This window comes from Dysidea avara, chromosome 7 (genome assembly GCF_963678975.1).
Source record: "Dysidea avara chromosome 7, odDysAvar1.4, whole genome shotgun sequence".
NCBI lineage: Eukaryota > Metazoa > Porifera > Demospongiae > Dictyoceratida > Dysideidae > Dysidea > Dysidea avara.
In genome coordinates, this window is record NC_089278.1 from 20,088,463 (window position 1) to 20,111,230 (window position 22,768).

The window sequence follows — 22,768 nt, forward strand, 5'->3', positions numbered from 1 at the left end:
CTACTGTGTACATTGCATTCATGTCATATTTACACACTCCTTTATACTTATGCTATACCTGCACACTCCTTGGTACTCACAGGTTCTCAGGCATTAGTCCCTGCTGGTCCTGCAAAAACTCTGCTTAGTAAGATGCTTACCGCTATCGGTACACATACAGGCTCACTTAGTTGTATTCTCAGTAATTTTCTATATACCATCGGGATGTGTCATATACTTCATACATACTTGTGCTATGTGTGGTTATTATAACTACAATACTATTACTGTCTAAGTACTATTATAATTCTATATGTGGGGTACAGCAAGCTCGGGCAACTGGGGAAATTTGGAGGAATTTGGGTGAATTAGATGCTAGTTATGTAGCTGTAATGCTTTATCAATTGATGCCAATATTAATGTTCATGACATAGCTTGGTCTGTCATTTTGGTTGCTAGTGATCAATTGCTGCGATTTGACATGTCTTAGCAGTTTGCTATCATCACTTGCAAATGCTATGTTCATTCATCTACCCTATTTATGGAAGACCTTACTGCCCGCCCTATGATTTCCCCAGTTGCCCGTTATTCATCCAAACTCATCCTCTCTATATCATGTTATTTTATGGCTTAGGTCTGAATTCGATAGATTGTTTAGAATGTGTGAACATAGAAACACTGATCCTCAAAAAGGTATATAAGTACACAAGAAATGCACACACAAGGTTACAAATAGTTCCCCAAGTACATTTTATTATTAGTCTAAGCCTGCAAGGGAGCAACCCACTCTATGCTATGCTAAAGGTATTTTATAAGTAAGTCCTCTATACCTACATATCAGGTAACAAAAAATGATAGCACCAAACACTATCTAACAGATTTAGTTCATACCTGTTTAACTACTGAAGTGTATTGATGGGATCTACAGTCAGTGACATTCGACTCTTTCCAGATACTGCTCTTGTCACAATGTCGAGTGGCGTAACCTGTTCGTGGTAATAATTTTATATACATTGTTTCACTCAAGTGTAATTACCAGTTCCTCCAGGGCATAACATGTCACGAGTTTCATTGGCTTCTGTGGCATTCCAAATAAGACCAAATTCATCTCTATCAGTTTGGCAACCTGACATAATTAAAGTGCTACAATGTGATCAGCAACTAACTTGCATATATTTATATATAGTTATACAACGGCCACGAGTGCTCTGCCTGATATAAACGCACGAGCCTGAGGGCCGTCAGGCCCGAAGGCAAGTGCGTTTATACAGGCAGAGCACGAGTGCATGTTGTATAACTGTTATGTACCACTCACCTAATAGGTGGGGAGAGTCTCACAAGACAGCTGTAACACTTATAAAGGCCAGGTTTCTAACATCGATTGTGGGTAACCAAGCCAGATGTTGCGATGACGTTCCCCCTGCAGTACTGCAGCCACCTGAGATATTGAAAGCTAGGACGCTATGGGTTATATCACTAACCTGCATTCGCTGTTCGACTCTCATCATGTAGTGCTCAGCATGCCAGTGTGCCATATAGACTAAGCACCAGACTAATCACCATAGTGATTTTCTCGAGCGAAAAAAGCAGCTAAATAGACGGTTTAAGTAAACAAAATCTAACTACTAAACGATACTAGTCTATTTCTTACTATTCACACTGGCTAAACTCGAATCTGGTGGCATGACAAAACTGGTTCCCACAATCGAACGTAAAGGTTAGTATTATTTAGAATATATTTGTTTTATTGAGTCATTGTCGAAGTGGACTACAGTTTAATCTGGGATAAGATGGCACCAGACTAGTAAGGTGTATAAGTACGTTTATATATATGTAGACTAGAGTTGTGGCCACCCGCGTTGGCTTTTTCGATCGCCATTGGCTGCTTGTAAACATTATACGTATTGGTGACGTTATGGCCCACAATCGACCTTTACATGTCGGGCTATAAAAGAATTCGAGTGATCTGTGAATTGTCTTTCCACCTATTAGGTGAGGTGTCGTAGTGGTCTTGGCCACTGGCACTTGTGCTATGCTGCACAAAACCGCAGCCAGTGCAATATCTGTATATTGCACTGCGGTCGGTGCATTATAACTTATAATGCACTCGTTGTGGTCTACAAAACCGCAACCAGTACGCTATAAGTTATAATGCACTCACTGCGGTCTGCAGCAGTGCAATATACAAATTATGGCACTGGCGGTGCCTTTGAACTGCCCACGCAGAGTGGTACATTACTGTATATACAATATTTTTGCCATCTAATTACATCATTCATCCCCATTGCTTCACTGTTCATTCTTGCTGTTTAGAACCTTTGTAGAGGGATTTATCCCTTCCACGTCAGGTCAGTATTGCTGAGTGCTGACCCAGATGACCCACTGACCTGGATGTGACATGGTTAAACAGAGGTGAGTACCAAGAACTGCATTTAGGGTGCTTTACTAATGCATTATAAATACCAGTAAATGGCTAGCTATAATTATGATTAAAAATAGGTGAGGTTAACAAATAACAATCAGTTAGTGGGCGTTGTTCCACATAAGTCTACCAATAGCTTCCTGTATATAAGTGAGTGGCTTTGTGCATACCTACAGACTTCAACACAAATTAATGTGGCTCCGCATATGCCTTTAAAGACAGTATCACACATTTCTGATCATGGGCATGGTACAAAAGAAGCTGGCTTGCTGCAAGACAGACTATGACTCATGAAACAACAATTGATTAGTGGGTGTGGCTCCACATAAACCTGCAGACAGCAATGGACATGGTTTTGTGCATACATCTCAGTACACCAACGGGAGAATGGGTATCGCTCCATGTATGCCTACAGACAGTAGCACACATTCTGATAAATGGGTGTGGCTCATGGTTTGCTGCAGTACTGCACTATACACTTGATTAATTGTTTCACAGGTAAAAATCTCGAGAATTATTAGGTTGGCATATAAGCATAAATGTTATCAGGACAAAAGTAATACAAAAATATCGCAATGCAAGTAAGGAGATGTAGTTTTGATGAAACAACAACTCATTTGCAACCATAGTGTGTTTCTGAACTGGGTTTTGTGAAGATATTTGCAGGTAAACAGCAGTTAAATGCATTGGAAGAATATGAGGCTTGTTCTTAGAATTTCTAGTGGTATTTAGGTTCATTTTCAACTTATGAAAACTTATTTTAATTTTTTGATCTGTGAAAAAGATGGGTTGTGAAACAACTAATCAAGTTGACATGGCCTTAACACACTTCCACATTGTCAAACCAATTAATTCATTTCACACATGATCTAGTACAGGTCAGATTGGATACTATATAGCAGGTATGCAGATACAGATGACCTGGACAAAATGTGACCCAGATGACCCAATCCCAAGCTAAACAACTGTCACAAAAGTTATAAAAGTCAACTCGACAAAAGTATAGTTATATTCAGTACATATGAAGGTGTTGGTGAAGGAGTTTCAAACTACACCTACTAGACTAATAAGTACTGTATCTTATTACATGATACACATATACATGTGTACATACCTGCACTAGCTGATGGAACAACGAAGGGTAGTCCACTGGTAATCAGGACAGCCAGAAGTGGTTGAATCCAACAGTACATGTTGAAAATCCCACCTAAAATGTTGTACACCAAGACATTGCGTGTTTATAATTTTATAAGTCACTACTGTACTATTAGTCACTACTGTAGACACTTTGGCTAAGAATTCAAATGTAGGTGGCTTATATAGATGTGTGACTGACAACTAGTCCATGTATATCCTGATAAAATGTTGCAATGAATATCATAATTTCCCTTCATATAAAGTTGACAATTTATCAAAAGGCACACATACTATGACTGCAGATCAATGAATACTTTACAGAAACAATAACATAACTGCTCTGATAATTACTTACATATTTGGGAAATAATTAAAATTCCAAGCTCAACCAAAGCTATTAACTAGCTATAGCTGTATGTATGTATATTACTAGAGTAGGTATAAGAAACATAGTATTACCTATTTTACAAGTACACAAAAAAAAATTGGAATTTTCAACTAGAGTAGGGACAAGAGTATATAATAGAAACCAAGAGTGTCAAACGGTGTATTAGCCCGTGATTAATCATTGCATAAAGTAACACGGATATTTCAGTAATTGTTTGTTTACGTGAAATGGTAATTTGAAATGCATATGTGGCAATGGGTCTTTGTTCGCCAGTTTTCCGTGTTATTCAGCCAAGTATTCAACAGTTATGTACAAAGAAAGTGTAGTAAGGACCCAAGATAACCCCAGCTCGCTAAAACAACGGTTGCACAAATGAGCGTGTTGCCACGTTTTCGCTTGGCAGTGCCAGAACTTTAACATTAGTTAAGTCCCTTTAATGCTATTGGGCTAACTACAGCAACCCTTAATGGCAATGAAAACGAACAATTACTGAAATATCCGTGTTACTTTACGCAATGATTAATCACGGGGTAATACACCCGTTCGATACTCTTGGTTCTATTATATACTCTTGGTAGGGACCGTAGCACATCGATAAAAGTACTGAAACAAGCTGGAATAGTGCACGATATTAAGGGTGCTCGCGGATATTTGAAGCCATACAATGCGTGATTTTGTACTGCCTCTTATAACCAGACAACGTGTAAAATGAATCCATATGGTACTTATATTGGTAGTGGTTCCCCTTCTCTTCAACACAAACCAAACAGAAATTCACTAGCCTTTACCGTTCTATAGCTATGTGAAATTCTTTCCAGAGCGCTTAAATCGAAACTAGTCCTTCATCTTTACCACTAAAGCGCTGGAAATTGCGCTAAATATACTAAAGGTTACAACTCACATATCTATGAAAAGTATTAATCCATAGCTTACATTGATAATAAGTAAGCCCTGAAAGTGTGTTTCACTAACCAAACCCTTGTGTTTCCATCGCCATTACTCGTGCAGCCATAGTGCTATGGACAAAATCTTTTCATAGTCCTGTAGAGAATTTGTCTACCTATCTCCGTGCAAAATTTGAAGCTTTTACGGCTATCACTCAAAAACTAGTTTTATTTTTAGTAAACATGTGCAAAGATTGCGTGCGCCCAACATTATAACATAACCTCAAAGCATGTGTTACAATAACTGTTACTGTAAACAAGGATGATAGTGGCTAGTTTGATGCTACCTTTAAAGACTTCCTGCAGGAATACTGAGCAATACACTATGTAACACCAGCTATGATTGACTTATTTGTAAGTATTGTGGATTATCAGTATCGTGAATAATAGCTTTAGTATTGATCGTGATACTAAAATGGCAGTATCGATCAGCCCTAGTAAAAATCCTCAACCAAGACTAGGGGAGGTCAAAATTACAGTACATATGTGTACTTCATCCATGACTGACCAGAGTGGAGATTATTTACTGGATGTTTGGAGTTGCCATAATGTACCTGCCAATGTAGACTTGCATGTGGAGTGAAGCATTTGCCAATAAAGTGCAAGAGCAATGACATCATAGTCATATTCATAGTCTTGAAGAATTACACATAACTGTATTCAAATGTTTTGAAATACTTTTGGTCAATTACAATAATAATTTCTTTGAAGAATTCAGTTCTGCCTATAATATTGTTCAAACTTTATAAAATACTGTTAACAGTGACTGTTAGTCTTTTATATTATACACAGTTGGATTTGAGCATACAGTAAGGCTAACTTTGCTATAAGGTTTCTTATGCAGTACTGTATACCCTCTCAAGGTTTGAGTCATTGAGTACTGGCTATAATATGTATAAATTGAGTAAAACTCTTCAAGTTGCAATTTAACACACCGCAGTGTTGGGCAAGTTACTTTTTAAAAGCAACTAGTTACATAATACATATTACTTGCAAATGAACTATTTAGTTACAGTTACATATTACCCATAAAATAAAGTAACTATAATATTATATTACTTTGTGTCCACAGCCTTAAGCTGTCACGTGTGAAACTACTACCTTATCACGTGACATGATTGCATTGTTGGACAATGTGCAAATCATGGTTATAAATAAGAAGCTGGTGAATAAGCTTCATTCAGTAGGCTTCATTACTTCGTTGTGGCTAGGCATTACTCAGTGGATTACTAACGAGATTAGTAACTTCGTTACTTGTAGTAATAATATTAGATTCGTTACAGTAACTATACTACTTAGGTAACGTTACATTTGTAAGTAAAGTAACTTGAGTTATATTACCTGTTTTTATAGTGTATTTTGTTATATTACTTAATTACCACAAAAGTAATAATATTACGTAACGTGTTACATAAGTAACGCGTTACTCCCAACACTATAGTAAGTAATGCGTTACTCCCAACACTGACACACCGCATGCACGTATCAGGCAATGTAGACAGTATGATGCAGCTAATGCATACAGAATTACTAGCTAAATGTATAACCCACTAAGGTCCCCTACTCTTAAAGTTTTATCTAGGCCTGATTCTAGGGTATTCACCACCAATTGTGGTAGTCTCTCCCACAATCAGTGGCTATAGTGGCTAAAACCAACAGGTGTTAGTTTTTGTGTCACTGCCAATGGGCACTTCCTGACAAGTATGCAGGTGTAGCTATGTAATGTCAGCTTTCATGTATATTATGGACTCTTGATTGTATGAATACGGATTTAAGCTATGTATGTATGTGTACTATGTACCAAGAGGTTATGGTAGACTACTGTAGAGGTAAAGACAGCCATCCTATACAGTACACTAGTGGTTTATTGATTGTAATGTTGGTTTACAGTTAAATGACTTCCATCCATGCATATGACAGTCTAGTAATTTTTATGTTGACCAAAATAGTTTACAGATTTACTAAAGATTTGGAGACCTGTAGTCCTAAATAACATTATGGGACCAACTGTAGATCAAGATGTGATCATCATTGACATGTAGCTAGTAACTGGCAATCTGAATGGACTTGCATGAGGAGTAAAGTTCTTTGGCTATTTGTTAGTAAACAGCATGTGTAATGACATCAGAGAAGGTTGGTATTAATAGAGTTGAAGAATTACACATAACTATATTCAAATATTTTGTAGACCTACTTTTAAATGCTTTTGGTTAGCTACCTGCTGTATTTCTTTGTTCTGCTGTAATTGAGTTTCTGGTCACCTATTAGCAGCTACATGTGCACACCAAAACTCTACTAGTGTCTGCATGTCAGGAACACGTAGCAAGTTAAGAGTTGTTTTGATCTCAGAGGCTCTTAAGACAGAATGCAATTCATCTGTGCATATGTATCCTGCTTAACTGTGTAGCTGCAGCTTTATACCCTAATGTGTGTGTTTGTTTAAAAAGTGCTGATGTGTGGGTAAAAAGCTCTTCAAAGCAGACACCAATCTGTAGCATAGTAATCTACTCTATGAATTTGCATACTGGGTATCTACCACAGCACATTATTTCATTAGTGTCAATGGTTATATCATTCAGTGGCTTAAAGCAATATCCATTCAGTGGCTTGAAGCAACAGTTGTTGGTCTTTGTGTTGCCAATGCTTGGAAGGACTTTTAATTTGCTATTGCTTTTGACCCATGCATGCAAGCATGGCCAATAGACGTTTTGAATCACAAAAAAAAACTACTATAGCTTCTAACAGTTTGTCACTATTAAATCCATTACCTTTAGTAGGCAGAATCAGAATTTTGATACAGGGAAGAATTTGCATAGGCACATTCTAAACTGAGTATCAATTATGGTTCATTTAATGTTTGTGTGTGCATATGCATGTGTGTGTGTGTGCGTGTGTGTGTGTGCGTGTGTGTGTGTGTGTGTGTGTGTGTGTGTGTGTGTGTGTGTGTGTGTGTGTGTGTGTGTGTGTGTGTGTGTGTGTGTGTGTGTGTGTGTGTGTGTGTGAGTAAATGAGGCAGCATAGCCAAGTGGTTAGAGCTTGGTAATTGAAAGTTTCAGCCATGTTTGATGCTCAGTTGCTGTCGTTGTTGTTTCCTTGAGCAAGAAGTTTTACTCACATTGCTCCAGCCTACCTGGGGACCTCATGACAACTGGGGAAGCAGATCATCCATAGCTTTGGTATAGCATATGTAGTGGGTGAAGGTACAGGTGGGACTTGGGCTGCCCACACATTCACATGAGATATGGTACACTAGTCCTGCTCCAGGAGGATTATATATGCCTGCGATGACTCTTAGCACCTAGCTACATGGGTAGCACACAGATGTCCCAGTTTAGGTTCACCAGGTAGGTATGTGGTAGCTAAAGGCATTGTGTATATGTGTGTGTGTTAGGCTTCGCTTTGTTAGTGTAGTGTAAAGGTTGACTAAGAAGTTGATAGGAATGCATAGTCTCATCACCAGCCACCCACACGTTCAATCATGTGGAGGTCGCGTGATCAATCATGTGGGCGGCTGGGGACGACATTAAGGAATGCATTGAAGTACATGAATATTTTACTGATGTGGACAATCTAATTAACCACTAGCTACTGTATATGACCGGCTGCATATAGCTATGATCATTTTATCATGAGGTCATTACTCTAAAAACATACTTTCATGTTAGTACAGTATATATACCAACTGCATGCATGCATGCACAGATTGCTTATGCACAATCACATTCACTGCATTTTTCTTCTGATTCTTTGCAGCTAACAACGAGGCAATAGAATAGATCGAAGGAAGCCGGCTTGCTGTATGTCATCCAGAACTAGGACAGTGCTTGTGCTCCATGGGAGACTTACCTGCAGGTATAAATATAATAAGACTGTCACAGCATTGTTGCCACTGTTATCTTCATATCGTTTGTAGATATTGTCTCTCCCATCGTTTTCAGTTGCCAGCGATGCCATGCATATATATTACGCTAACCTTTGCTACACTAGTACAGTATCAATATGTAGCTAGCTACAGTGCTACACCTAGCTACAATGCTACACTCATTTGGCAACTACAAAATAACAACATGGATCAAGGTGTTTGCTGGCAAAAGGGATATAGAAGATATTGCATCCCCGATTGAGAGTCAGCTGGGTGCATGCCAAAAGCACTCATCATCTCTAGTACACTACCTCACAGTGAATTGGTTAAGTCTACTTTCAGATGACTGCAAGTGCAAGCTAGCCTAATGTATAGGGAACTTGCAGAAGACATAGGAAGAGCTGAGACAAGCAGCTGTGGCTAATTATTCATGATTCGCTATTTATTATTTATCATGGCATGGCAGCAGGATTCCATCAACATCACTAGCTAAAGTTGTCAAAGGAAGTGACAAAAGTAGTTACTGATTCTTTAAAAACTTGGACTGTTGATGATGTCTTGTGGTAGCCGCTGATTACACTCTCGTATTGTTCTTGGAAAAAAAGAGTATTTTGTAGATGTATGAAGTTTGGTGGTGGAGAAACTTGTGATCATGGCTGGATATTGTGAAAGTTATGAGTGACTAAGGTTTGCTACACTAGCCATGCATAGCAATTATAACTGTAACGAAATTTTTACAGATGCTAGCTATAACGCAGTGTCAAGAACTAGCTAGTGATGAAACAGATTATGAGAAAAACCTTTACTCAACTGACTCAAGTAGAACAACAAGTACATAGGGAATTAGCGGTGTTGAGATTGCAATATCCCTCAGATCCTGATGGCATGTTTACTTGATCAAGATCAAAAACTTTGTGAACTGACAATCATCCTGTTTTATAGTTGTTGTACAAATGATGTGTTTTTATTACTTAATAATGTGATATGGTATACTGTATTGTGGGTAGTAAATACAACCCAGAAGTGAGGCATTGCTAGCTATATTACTAATAAAGCAGATGCACAATATAGAAATGTTGATTTCAGCTACAGGATTTTTTACATGCTGTATGCATTTCACAGTGTTGAAATGTACGTACATTTCTTCACTGCCTCATTTCCAGCACCATTCTAGATGCAGTAAATCTTTCTCTATCCTCTGCAGGAAACTCCACTGAAATCCATGGATTTTCTAAATATGAAATGTTACTGAAATGACACATTTCATGCACATTTTATACTACAAGCTGACACAGAACTTTTTGCCCAGTGTTGTTTAACAAGTGCTTCCTTAGCAGTGCATAGCAACATAATTGAAGAATTACAAAAATTTCATGAATTATGAAATCCAAGAATTACAATAAATTAATTAAGTATTATTGCACAACCAAAAACTTATTGGTTAATTCATGGCGCCTGGTTTTTAGAAGTAGTGCAACATCAACTTGTTCAATTAGTGTAATATTCTGCTGACTGACGAACTAACTTACTAATGCCTTCAGACAAGCATAACTCAATAATGGGCTAAGGCTTTGTGCTCATAATTACTTTTTTGTCCTCTTTTGTCCCATTTCTTTTCACTGTAGTGCAAGGCATTGATTAATTATCATGATTATTGTCAATGTTTTGAATTGTTTTCCGCAGTCACTAGATTTGTTTCCAAGATGCTTCTCATATTGCACTTCATTTTAAATACTGTGTAACGGGCTGAAAAAAGCTGAAAACAATGCGTAATGGCCTCAGTACTTGAACCAGATTATATGGGGCACACATTCAGACAAATTTACAACATCACTAGTGCTATTCTTTCTTTTGATGTGGTATGTGTGTCATAATAATTGCATGTTACAAAAACGTAATTAAACAAGTAAGGAAAACTTAGGAGTCAGAGAAACAATAAGGAGTGAAACAAGGGAGGTTGCCTACAGCTGCAGATATTCACTATTAGGGATTAAAAATCCGCTAGGGATTAAATGTCCACTGGTATATCTGCCATTTAATTCCTAGTCTCCTACACCTGCAGATATACTAGTGGAGATAATCCACTAGGGATTAAATGTATATCTGCAGGTGTGGGTGACCTTCCTTGTTTCACTATGTTTTATGACTTCAGTCTTAAATTTCCTTGTATTTGTTTGTGTACTTTTTGGAACATACAGTAATTATGACTGGTTAACCAATGCATTCCACATCAAAAGAAAGAATGGCATAGAGATGTTATACATTTGTCTGAAAGTGCACCACATACATTAATTACTGAGAAGTAAAGTGGCCATTATGCTTTGTTTTCAGCTTTGTTTAGCCTGTGGCTTGACTGTTAGATGTTGCGTTAGCCTGAAAGGTACCCTTTGGCATACTGCAGTCCATACAATCCATGTAACATGGAGTTACCTTTATCCTTCTTTTGTCCTATTTCTTTTCAGTAACAGCACAAGGTGTTGATTAGCTATCGTGGTTATTGTCATTGTTTTCTGTAGTGACTCATAGTCTTAGCTGTTATCTAGATATGCTTGTCTGTAAGTAAAGTAAATTGAATCAGCAGAAAATTTATATTTCTAAACGAGGGAGGTCTAATTATATATGTAGATATACTAGTGGACTTTTTCCATAGTCCACTAGTTTATTTTTAGTTAAGAAATACAGTTATAAAATTAGGAACAACACTCCTAGGATTGAAAACACTACCCCTAGGATTAGGAACAGTGCTTCTAGGATTAGGAAAAGTACCCCTAGGACTAGGAACAATGCTCCTAGCATTAGGAGGACACGCATCTAGGATTAGGCCATCATTTGTATCCGTTAAGTTATGCTTAGGGATTATAATAATATTTTTCATTTGTAACATTTAAATAGTGTAAAAGGTGGCAGCAGTGATGGTACGGCATAGCACTCGAAACGTAGAGGCAAATAGTTCAAATCCCAGTTAGGGCTACCATTTTTTTTGTTTCTTATACCTTTTTTTCTAAGTTTTTTTTTAATTGCAATGACCAGCTAAATATCTACAGCGAAATGAAAATGAAGGGTGGCCTTGAGGGTTCATGCAGAGAATATGCAGGGAAAATACTATAGACAAAAAAAGTGGTTTATTTGAATAGAGCTGAGCGATAGTTGCGATCTATCAATTATTGTGATAGTGAGTAACAATCGTGATAATGATAGTATGCAATCATACTATCGCGATATATCAAAACATCTCTCACAAACATGAATAACAGCAGCAAACATGATAGTGTTGAAGTTGAGGAAACTGTGAAAGTCCAGTTGAACATGCACAACAAAGATTACAACTGTAATACATAACAATTTACCAATATAGCATTAGAAAACCAGATACTTAGTGTGTAATTGGATTATTTGTGTGTCATTTATGTGAAGTTGAGTGTCTTTGATAACTAGTAGTACTATCGTGATACTATCGTTATCGTGATATAAATGTTACTATCAAATTGTGATAGTGATAGTTGCACTATCGCTCAGCTCTATATTTGAATAGTGCTTCCTTAGCAAAGCATAGCAATGTAATTAGAGAATTATGAAACAATTCACCAGTTACAAAATTACAATAACTATTAATAAATAATTAGATAATTCTGCATGCATAATTACATTAGACATAGTACGCTTTGAAGTTTGGTTGTTAATGAGGTATTTAAAATCCAATAGATACCCACTGGTAGGTATCTAAACTGGTTAGATACCTGTCACAAAATTTTTTGTCACATGCATCACATGTTTAGCTGGATTCCAGTCACAACAACCATCAGAAATCATTGCTAGAGTGTGAAGAAAACATCACTGGATAATAGAGATGATTGCATTCATCTAGGAAGCCTACCAGTGAGTTGTTTTAACACAAATTTAATCAGGAAGTCGCCATTAGGCCACTCCAAATAAATTCTGTTTCCCTGTCCACCGCCGCATCTAGTTATTGTCAGCTCTAAATATTCCATTATTCCGTAGTCTTCCATTATTTTCTGGTTATTCTTGCATACTGAGAGGCTCAGTAAAAGCCATCTTGAAACAGTGTCAGCTCACATGTCGTCAGCAGTGCTATCAAGTTGGCACAAGCTTCACGTTTGTATTATTTTTGCAACTTGAAAAGGAAGGAATGAGCTTAAGCATGCTTTTATGCAGCCTTTTATGGGTGTGCCAGGCAAATAATGGCTTGAAAAGCTGCCAATCTTATAATGAAAATGGACCGACCGCCCACATGCAAATATGCATGATTCCAGGATGGGAACTTTGGAGTGGCCTTATTGACAGTGACCAGAGCAGTACGAGCCATAGTCTAAATTGGTTATTGCCCAAATCCACGGTATCTTCGCTATTTTAGAGACCTTGCTTTGGAATGGCACATAATCACTTCGGGCTTTGACCTCGGTGATCATTGTGCCATTCCTCAGGTCTCTAAAATAGCGAAGCTACCTCGATTTATGCGATAACCTACACTAATGTAATGCCTGGCCACTGAGAATTTTAACAACAAAGGCACAGATAGGGCCGGTGTAAGCACTACGGCCTCTGCCGTAGCAAAATTTCACAACCCAAGCCAGTCATGTGAGCGCATGCCTAGCTAAGCTAATATAGCTACACACTAATAAGGTAGCTCCGTATAGTAGTTACGTCGCCATGACATACAGTAATTTATATGTTTCTAGACAGACACCTGACACCAACTATTCTAACCTTAGACAGACACCAAACTATTCTTTTAATTGTCCCCATTATTGTTGTTTCAGTTGTGTCCAGCACACATGCCTTTTGTGCTGGGGGTGGTAGGCGGGGAAAAAACACAACTATTCTAACCTTTAATGCAGTAAAAGGATGTGCAACTGACTTTACGTTACCACTTGCTTATCCTCTATTATATTCGTGTGTCTAATTATCGAAGCACATGATGACTAGTGCGGTGGACGTTCTTCCAGCTCTGCTGAAAGGTAGATTATTATTGGGGGTACAGGTAAGAAGGCAAAGCTTGTAAAAACCTGATCAATTGTGTAAACGAAATTAGACTTTACAACATATTGAAAGGTAGTGTGACAGCCAGGGAAGTTACAAAAGTCAGTGTAGCTATGTATGAAGCAATATCTTAAAATCAACTCTTGTAAAGTGCTAAAATTGCTTCAGAATTTGGTTTACAAACACTAAAAATTCGAAATTTTCCTGGGGGAACATGCCCCCAGACCCCCCTAGAGGGCCATGCTTCGCATGCCAGAGTGCTCCGCGGCACAGTCACTCATCGTGCTTCGCATAGTCTCGCGGCGCCCGACCCTAAAAAGAGGGTCTGGTGAAACTGTGTACAAAAAGTTTGGCGCTGCCGGAATGTTGGAAGCTCCAATCAGATTGCTCCATTTCAAATTGATTATGTAATGCGTACATTTCAAAAGATTTGCAGCTTACAGTTAGGCCCCTATTTGGTGATTATTAGTTTCTCATCCAGCCTTTCTAATTATTATGATGCGGGCGGGAGGGTATTACCATTATGCCATTATTTTATAATATTAACACACTGATGTACAGACCTTGTCCAAATTGTCTTTCTTTCTTACTACAAACATTTCCTTCACCAGCTGATTCTACTTTTCGTGATCGCCAACTGTTTTTCGACAGTCAACTGAAAGCCTGCTTTGATGAAGTCGATAGAACATGATTGCAACTGGTACTGCAGCAATTTGCTAAGGAGAACAACAGTTCTCTGGCGATATAAAGCGCATTGTAGCGTTCATCAACAAAAATTATACTCAGTATGGTATCACGTGTAATTCTGAGCATGCACAGAGTAAATAATGGCTTAGGCCACTCCAAATAAATTCTCTGTTTCCCGTCCACTGTCCGCATCTGGTTACTGTCAGCTCTAAAACTTCCATTATTCCGTAATCTTCCATTATTTTCCGGTTATTCTTGCATACTGACAGGCTCAGTAAAAGGCATCTCAAAATGGTGTCAGCTCACGTGTCAGCAGTGCTATCAAGTTGGCAAACACTTCACATTTGTGTTAGTTTTGCAACTTAAGACGGGAAACAGAGAATTTATTTGGAGTGGCCTTACCATGCGGTAGCTTAAGCGGTGGATGAGACTAATAATCACCAAATAGGGGCCTTAATTACATCCGGTGACTCCGAGGGTGACTCTGCCGCTTAAACTCATTGAGAAAACAGCCATACAATTCTGTTGGGTTCGTTTTAATGTTGAATAAATAAAGTAGCGCTATTAGTTTGGTGATGCTGTAAGCGGATCTGGTTGAATGGATGTTGTGACGTAAACAGTGCACTTACGTAACACGTAAAACGTCATCCAATAAACATCCCGGAGCTCTAACTTTTTGTACACAATTTCACCAGACCCTCTTTTTAGGGTCGGGCGTCGCGAGACTATGCTTCGCACACTCATCACAATCCCTGAATCAAAACCTGGCTTGTTGCCTGACCAGCCACTAAGAGCTTCCACCGGCCCTGACAGAGTATCTGAAGCAGAGCATCGAGCAGAACATCTGAACACATTGAAACAGATAGTACTTACAGTTAGGTCGCAGAATCCAGATCTGTACTGATAAAGTTACAGGAACACTCGCTGCTTGACAGTGAAATCGTTTATTATGAAGAACTTAAATACCAGTGGTGTATTTGTACTTCATTATTTGACGTCACCATTTAGATCACGCACAATGATCACGAGATACAGTAAGTTGCTCACATGATCTAAAGTGGGCTGGGCAACTACTCATTCTTAACGGTTGGCTGATGAAGTGACCTTCTACTTCAAAGGTGGGTTGTTTTTCATACTTCGTGTGTTTGGTAAGGAATGTGTTTGGTAAGGAATGTGTTTGGTGCTAGCTACTGGGACTTGTGCACGCCTTGAATTTGTTCGTTGGTTACCGGCGCCGTTCGCTTTATCATAGATCCTTTATATTCTAAAGGATCTATGGCTTTATTAAACGCTATCCCACTAGGGAAGGCTATAAAGCCTGTGAATACAGGGAGTCTGACACATGTAGCTAAAACGTTGAAGAATGCAGAAAAAATCCCAGGCTTTGTACTTTAATTCAATCATAGAGCAAGCATTATGAAGTTGAAGTTTGATTCAATACTTCCTCCCAACCTTACTAAAGTTAAGTAATCTTTCTCAGCATGTGCGTATATTTACTGTCTGGTAACTTCACTTAAACCTTGACCTCCTGACTTCCTGCCGGGTTCAGTTTAATCGTGCGAACCATGTCGCTAATTAATTGCCATATTTTTGAAGTTGAGGTGAAGCGGTTAAGTCCTCAAATGGTGAACACGCCTATGTTGTGTAACACAAACTATGTAGCTAGCCATATTCATAGTAGTGCAATAACAAAACTGACTTCCCAGTACTGTACTAGTAAGCAACTGATTATTAACCCAAGTTTTGTCCTTTTGGTGTAGCTAATTCAGAGCATTTTTAATCCAAATATTTGTAATTGATTATTCTTTAGCATGAATATAAGCATTGTTGGATAGCAAAGTAAGGCCACTCCAAAAAATCCTCTTTTTCCCGTCCTGGACTCATGCACGTTTGCACGCAGGTGGGCGGTCCATTTCCATTATTTCATTATAAGATTGCTAGCTTTTCAAGCCATTATTTTGCCTGGTACAGCCATAAAAAGCTGCATAAGAGCATGCTTAAGCTTGTTCCTTCCTTTTAAAGGTGCAAAATAACACAAACATGCCGACTTGATAGCACTGCTGATGCTGTTTCAAAAACAGAGCCTATCGTATGCAAGAATAACCAGAAGATAATGGAAGAATACAGAATAATGGAATATTTAGAGCTGGCAGTAGCGAGATGCGGGTAGTGGATGGGAAACAAATGATTTATTGGAGTGGCCTAAAGCTCAAGAGCTATTTCTATCTGTTCTGAAATAGAATTTTTAGTATGAATATGACACTTTGTTCATAATCTGAAGCTTCTAGGCTGGCTTCACCTGTTTGTTCACAGCTTACTAAAATGCTAACAAATATTTGAATAGCATATTAACGAATCGAATAATGTCATGCCAACCAAATAGTCGAATATCCAATAATTGTTTTAGTACTATTCAGTATGCATGTCCACCAAATTTCAGATCAACAATACATATTTGGAATACAGGATACAACTATATCCTGTTAACAGCAAATTATGATGTTATTTTATCAATGTAACGACAACTAAAACTACCAGTCTTTAGACTGGTCTTTGCTTCTAACTTTCTTAAATGCTAAATAAATAGAACAACAACCTGGCTGTCTTTACCAATTTATTACATGAGTGAGCAAGGTGCATTTGGTAGCATTGTGCAGCAACAGGTCCATCATATCAGTCATATGAGTTTCAGGCTTCATCACAACTTTAAGGACCTATGAAATTTTCTTCCATTATGCACGGCACTGGTATACCACTTGCAGCATGTAATGAGACATATTATTTGTGTTGTGTGATATAAAATACTTCATTTGTCATCTATCACGATTGTTGCACACTGTTAGTCATGATATGATAAATTATCATGATAATATTTTATAAGTCAGCATGAAACCATGGTAATAAATTGCTGACAAATGTAGCACTTGTATATGAGAAGTAGCAATACAACACAACATACAGTAGTCCCGCCTAACTTATTGGAAGTCTCTATTGAAGAAAACTAATTTTGCAGTACTGTCTTAAACAGTGAACGTTTGTGTAAAAGTGCTACACCATTGTGTATCATTATAATATCGTGGCTTAAGTATATCTAATCATGTTATAGAAATACACAATATTATCAATAATAGCACATCATTAGACATACAATAAAAATGAAAATTTTAATTTTGTTGTGCTGTTACCACCTTGTTTGTAATATGCACGAAAGTTTAAATTTTGACAAATTTGAAGATTTACTTCACAATTCGTCAAAATTTTCTCTCAAAATTTTACATTCAATACATCCTCCAATACAGTATTGAAGCATATTGTCAGAATTTTACTTGTCAAAGTGCTTGATTCTGATTTGTCAAAATTTTATTATTTCAAGTGTTTGTGCTATACAGTACTGAAACTACGTACACAGGATGTTTAAACATGCAAAATTATTAACCTTCATGTTGTTACATTTACCCCTAACCTGCAGAGATGTCGTATCAACTGGTGGTGATTGGTTTGATCATCATTTTGATCCACCAAGTAGCTGGTCGTTCTACTGGTCCACCAAATGCAGCCTGTGCTGATATCACTCCACAACATAGTCCTAATTCACCATCTACCTGTCCTCAACCATGTCCTTATTCTCTACAAGTTACTGCTATCAATGGTGTCTCCGTTGGTCCTCTGACTGGGAGTGTTGCTTATGCATCATCTTCTGACTCTTTCCAAAGTAAGTTGAAATATATTTTAAGATCACATATACTTAATGAGTAGTTTCTAATCCCTGCCCGTGTTGTCGTTTTTCTTGCCACATCAATGATTTTTTGCAATTTATAAGTTAAATATCCACAATAGCAGACTAAACATGTTACATTGTGGGTCATGTGAGCCATGTACTTCAGCCATCCAGTATATAAAAGGTAAAATTTAAATCCACTCACCTGTGCAGCTATTTTGAATTTTTGTGGATGAAAAATTAATATTTTGTTTATGTTTGTGTGTGTACGTGTGCGTGCATGCATGTGTTCGTGCGTGTGTGTGTGTGAGTGCATGTGTGTGTGTGTATGTGTGTGTGACTGACTGACTGACTGACTTACTCTGTGTGTGAGTGCACACTCAAGTATACGCTTGCTTATATACATATATACACAGGATTGTATGTGTGCATGTAGTATAGTACACACATCTCTCCACACATTGGGCAAGACAGTGCCAATCAGCCTCAGTAATGGTGTACTCTTCCATGGTATTGGGGTATTGTTGTATGGGGCTGAGACTTGGGCCATTAAGGAACTAACCATTAGGAAGGTCATAATCGGTGTATGTGATGTATACTTGATGTTGGTCTAGCTGAGCAGAGAATTAGACACCTTACCAATACCCAAATAAGATCTATGTTTGGAATGGAGATATCTATGAAAGATCTATTACCATACGCAAAGAAATTTTGACGTAAGAAAAATTTGACAAATTCAGACTTCAGCAGATTTGACGAATAAAATGTTGACGAAAATCAAGAAACTGTAGGCAAAACCTGTACTTTTAAGGGCACTTATAAACATTTGACGAATTTAAATTTGACGAATTAAACCGATTCGTCAAATTCATCAATTTTTTTTGACGTCAAAATTTCCTCGTGTACGGTATCTGTTAAACATTTGTGTTGGCTTGGTCATACAACAAGAATGGATGATGTTAGGACCCCTAAGAGACTGCTGTTTGGGTGATTGCCACAGACTCAGCCTACACATGGAGCCAAGCTCTGTTGGAGAGACACTCACATGTACACACACACACACACACACACACACACACACACACACACACACACACACACACACACACACACACACACACACACACACACACACACATACACACACACACACACATACACACACACACACACATACACACACACACACACATACACACACACACCTCACAACCACACATACACACACATCACACACACACACACATCACGCACACACACACATGCACCACACACAAACACACACACACACACTACACGTACACAGATGTGCTTGCTAAGTACTCAGACTTGCAGAAAGAGTTCTGTTAATGCAAAGGAATCCCATCACCCTACTAGGGCTTCACCACAAAATCAAGGGCAGAGACAGTGCCATTAGGCACTCCACCAACATGTTGTGTTAGCAGGCACATGAAAAGGTTGTCAGTAACACAGGCTCACCATACACAAAGAGTCTCAGTAATAAAAAAAATCTTGTCAGATTCCTATGCCTTATAGACCAACATTAGACACTCATCTTGTGTATTTACAGAATGTCCTACATACATTTTGTTTATTGCCAATTTCATTGTTATAGTTGCAGTGGTTACCACAGGAGAAAATGTTTTTAGAGGATTCGCTGTTCAGTCAAGAACCTCCACTAATACGTTTGACACTAATGCAGCATTTCAAGGTGGTTTTGATAATGTTGACAGTGATTCATTATGGCAGCTGATAGCATGTACAGGGGTATGTATATGTATGATGGCAGTGAAATTACAAATTAGCTACTACAAGTGCATAATCTTAGTCTGTATCATGTCATAATATTATTAGTGTATTGCTAATAATATCTAATCCAAAACAGCCCAGCTGTGAGAGTGTACAGCCTTCACAAATAGGCTAGTATAATAAAATATGTGATATCAAAGGTGGCGGCCAAGGAATGGCTGCAATGATAATTGCACCCTTTTTCAGAGCCAGAGTTTTGGATTAGGTATCATTTATTTTTGTATTTATATAGCTATGCTGGCTTTTTGTCTATCTTTTTTTTGAAGGTAAGGCCACTTCAAATAAATTCTGTTTCCCATCCACTGCCTGCACCTGTTTTCTCCCAGCTCTGCAGGTTCCATTATTCCATATTCTTCCATTATTTTCTGGTTTTTCTGGCATACTGTACAGACTTGGTAAAAATTAATCAATCTTGTGAAGTTGTCAGCTCATGTGTCAGTCAGTGCAAGTCGCACAAATTCACATTTGTGTTATTACTGCAACATAAAAGATGAAGGTACAAGCTGAAAAGTTATTAGGCCATTTGCTATGGCTGTACCTAGTTAAATAATGGCTTGAAAAACTGCCAATCCCATAATAGAGATGAACTTCCTGCCTGCATGCTAGTATTCCTATGAAGAGGACAGGAAACAAAGAATTTATTTGGAATGGCCTAAACAGAAGAACTAGATTTTAAAAGACATTAACATTTTGTATTATACTTTGAAATTCTGCATTATTTTATTTCATATTAGCTAGTTGCTGAACATCATATGTAGGATCTTGAAATGCTCTTGTCACATGCGTGTATATGGTTGGTTTTCATGTTATAACTCTTTGATGTTAAAAAAATTTCCATTACATTACTGAAGGTTTCTATCTTGATAGTTACCTGACACGTACAACAAAGTTCAACTAGTTTGTGTAAGTGGTTTACCCGGTAGGTGTGGCAACAAATTGCAGCAAGCCGACTGCCCTATTAGAGTATCTCAATTGCGTGACTCTTGTGTATATATATATGTGTGTGTGTGTGTGTGTGTGTGTGTTTGGTATATATGTAGCCTGGCTTTGTAATACTCTAATAGAGCACACATTTTTTTCTGAGCACTTTTCTAATAGAGTGCACATTTTTTTTCTGTGCACTTCTAATGCAGCACACACATATAATGTTCTAGACCATGGATAGATCTATTGATGCAGTAAAACTAGAACTTCCATTTATAAGGTAGAAATTAAGTGAGATGAGTAACTGACAATAGTGGCAGAGTGGTAAAGGTGGCTTGGGCGTATAGGTGCGGAGGTCCCTGGTTTGAATCCTGAACAATTTTTTCGAAGTTTTCGTGCACATTTTTAAAAAACTTCTTGGTGATTGTTCTATCAGAGTATCTCAATCACGCTTGTTTCACATGTTTGGATTTTGCTTTATAATTATCTCCTTGTTAAAACTCTCAGTACTTTCAAATCACTAAAGGTCTGTGCTATGATGGTTAGCCTATCTACATACCAATTCTTCTGTCAGTAGTTTACCCTGCAGGCATGACAACAACAAAAAATAATTGCAATTGCAATGTTGGAAAATCACTCATCACTTTGCTCCAGTTCTACCACTCTCTACACAAATTGGCAGATACATGCGCTGTAATTTACTCTTTACACCCTGAAAATTTGAAAGGAATCCAATACGGATTGCGTGAGGTATGGCAATTTTTGTAAGTGTTGTGAATTGCAGAAGAAAAATACGAAAATAAGACAAACTTTAAAGGTGCACATCTTGATCACCAGTGGACCGATTTAGCTCAAATTTGGAATGGAAGATATCCCACCCCAAGGAATTTTTCACTGAAAAAATGGGCTATTTCCATATAGCCATTGCTAAGGTAAAAGGCATAAAATTGCACTTTCTTGGTTCCTGTAAAATACACGCTTGTCTGTCATGCACCCGAATGCATTGGCTTTCCTCGGCCGCATGACACACTATCATGTGTTCTGTGTCTGACACACTATTGTGTAATTTACACATAGGCTGTATTAAAAAGTCATACATACAGATACGCACTTTTTGGTACTCATGTTTTTACAAGTAATAACTTTACACAGTGAGAAGCAAAGTAAAAGAAGCCTGCAGGAGTTTTAGAGGTGTCATCTTACAGGTAAAAGTGGTCTCTTCATTATCTGGCTATCACAATTAGCCAAACATTATGAAAAGAAATGACTGTTGTCTTAGAGTATTTTGTCTAAAGTGTGCATTCTATTAGAGTAACTCAACAGGGCTTCCTTTATGCGAACTTTTCAATTATCTGAACGTACTCAAGAGTTCAGATAGTAGAGAGACCACTGTACTTGTAAGATGGTTGACATTTAATTTCATTGACTGCAAAAAGAAATGAATTTGTATACAATACTGGCTATTAAAAAATTTGTGGCTTTGTGCTGCACTGTCTGCATGGCTATTCTCTAACTCGTTGAGGCATGATTAGAGCTACCTCACCAAAACCTAAACTGGTAAAACCGTAGCTAAAATGACTACACAACGTTAAGACGACGACTCTTTGAATACTATACCTGTACACTCTCATTTTACTATGGCTGACATGGTAGTGTGCAAAAATCACGTGTGCAGATATGCCAGCCACAACTATCAATTATCTTTCAGGAAGAAGGAGAAGGCCAATGAATGATAAAAGCGAATGGCATAGGGCAGTGGACTAAACGTAATCGAAACAACAGATTCGTGAATCTGCCATCATTACTTTGACAACCTGAAATTTCTGGAGCTGTACACCTAATGCTACCAGGTCCTACGGCAGGCAGGCAGGTAGATGAATGCAGGTCAATTTCAATTTTT

General features: G+C 38.0%; 2 protein-coding genes across 2 annotated transcripts in view; one reads left to right on the forward strand and one right to left on the reverse strand.

The window, feature by feature from the left end:
• Nucleotides 1–15,419, reverse strand: part of LOC136261982 (latrophilin-like protein LAT-2) — a 43,504-nt gene extending 28,085 nt beyond the window's left edge. Inside the window, exons 1-4 of the mRNA XM_066056090.1 lie at nucleotides 15,291–15,419; nucleotides 3,516–3,608; nucleotides 1,016–1,105; nucleotides 871–965 (exon numbers count right to left, since the gene is read on the reverse strand). Coding sequence (XP_065912162.1) covers nucleotides 871–965; nucleotides 1,016–1,105; nucleotides 3,516–3,594 — 264 coding nt within the window. The 5' untranslated portion in view covers nucleotides 3,595–3,608; nucleotides 15,291–15,419. The remainder of the gene's footprint in view (nucleotides 1–870; nucleotides 966–1,015; nucleotides 1,106–3,515; nucleotides 3,609–15,290) is intronic.
• A 30-nt stretch (nucleotides 15,420–15,449) lies between these two features.
• LOC136261979 (uncharacterized) overlaps nucleotides 15,450–22,768 on the forward strand; it is a 76,065-nt gene continuing 68,746 nt past the window's right edge. The window contains exons 1-3 of the mRNA XM_066056084.1: nucleotides 15,450–15,535; nucleotides 17,887–18,129; nucleotides 19,751–19,902. Of these exons, the coding sequence (XP_065912156.1) occupies nucleotides 17,889–18,129; nucleotides 19,751–19,902 (393 nt within the window). The 5' untranslated portion in view covers nucleotides 15,450–15,535; nucleotides 17,887–17,888. The remainder of the gene's footprint in view (nucleotides 15,536–17,886; nucleotides 18,130–19,750; nucleotides 19,903–22,768) is intronic.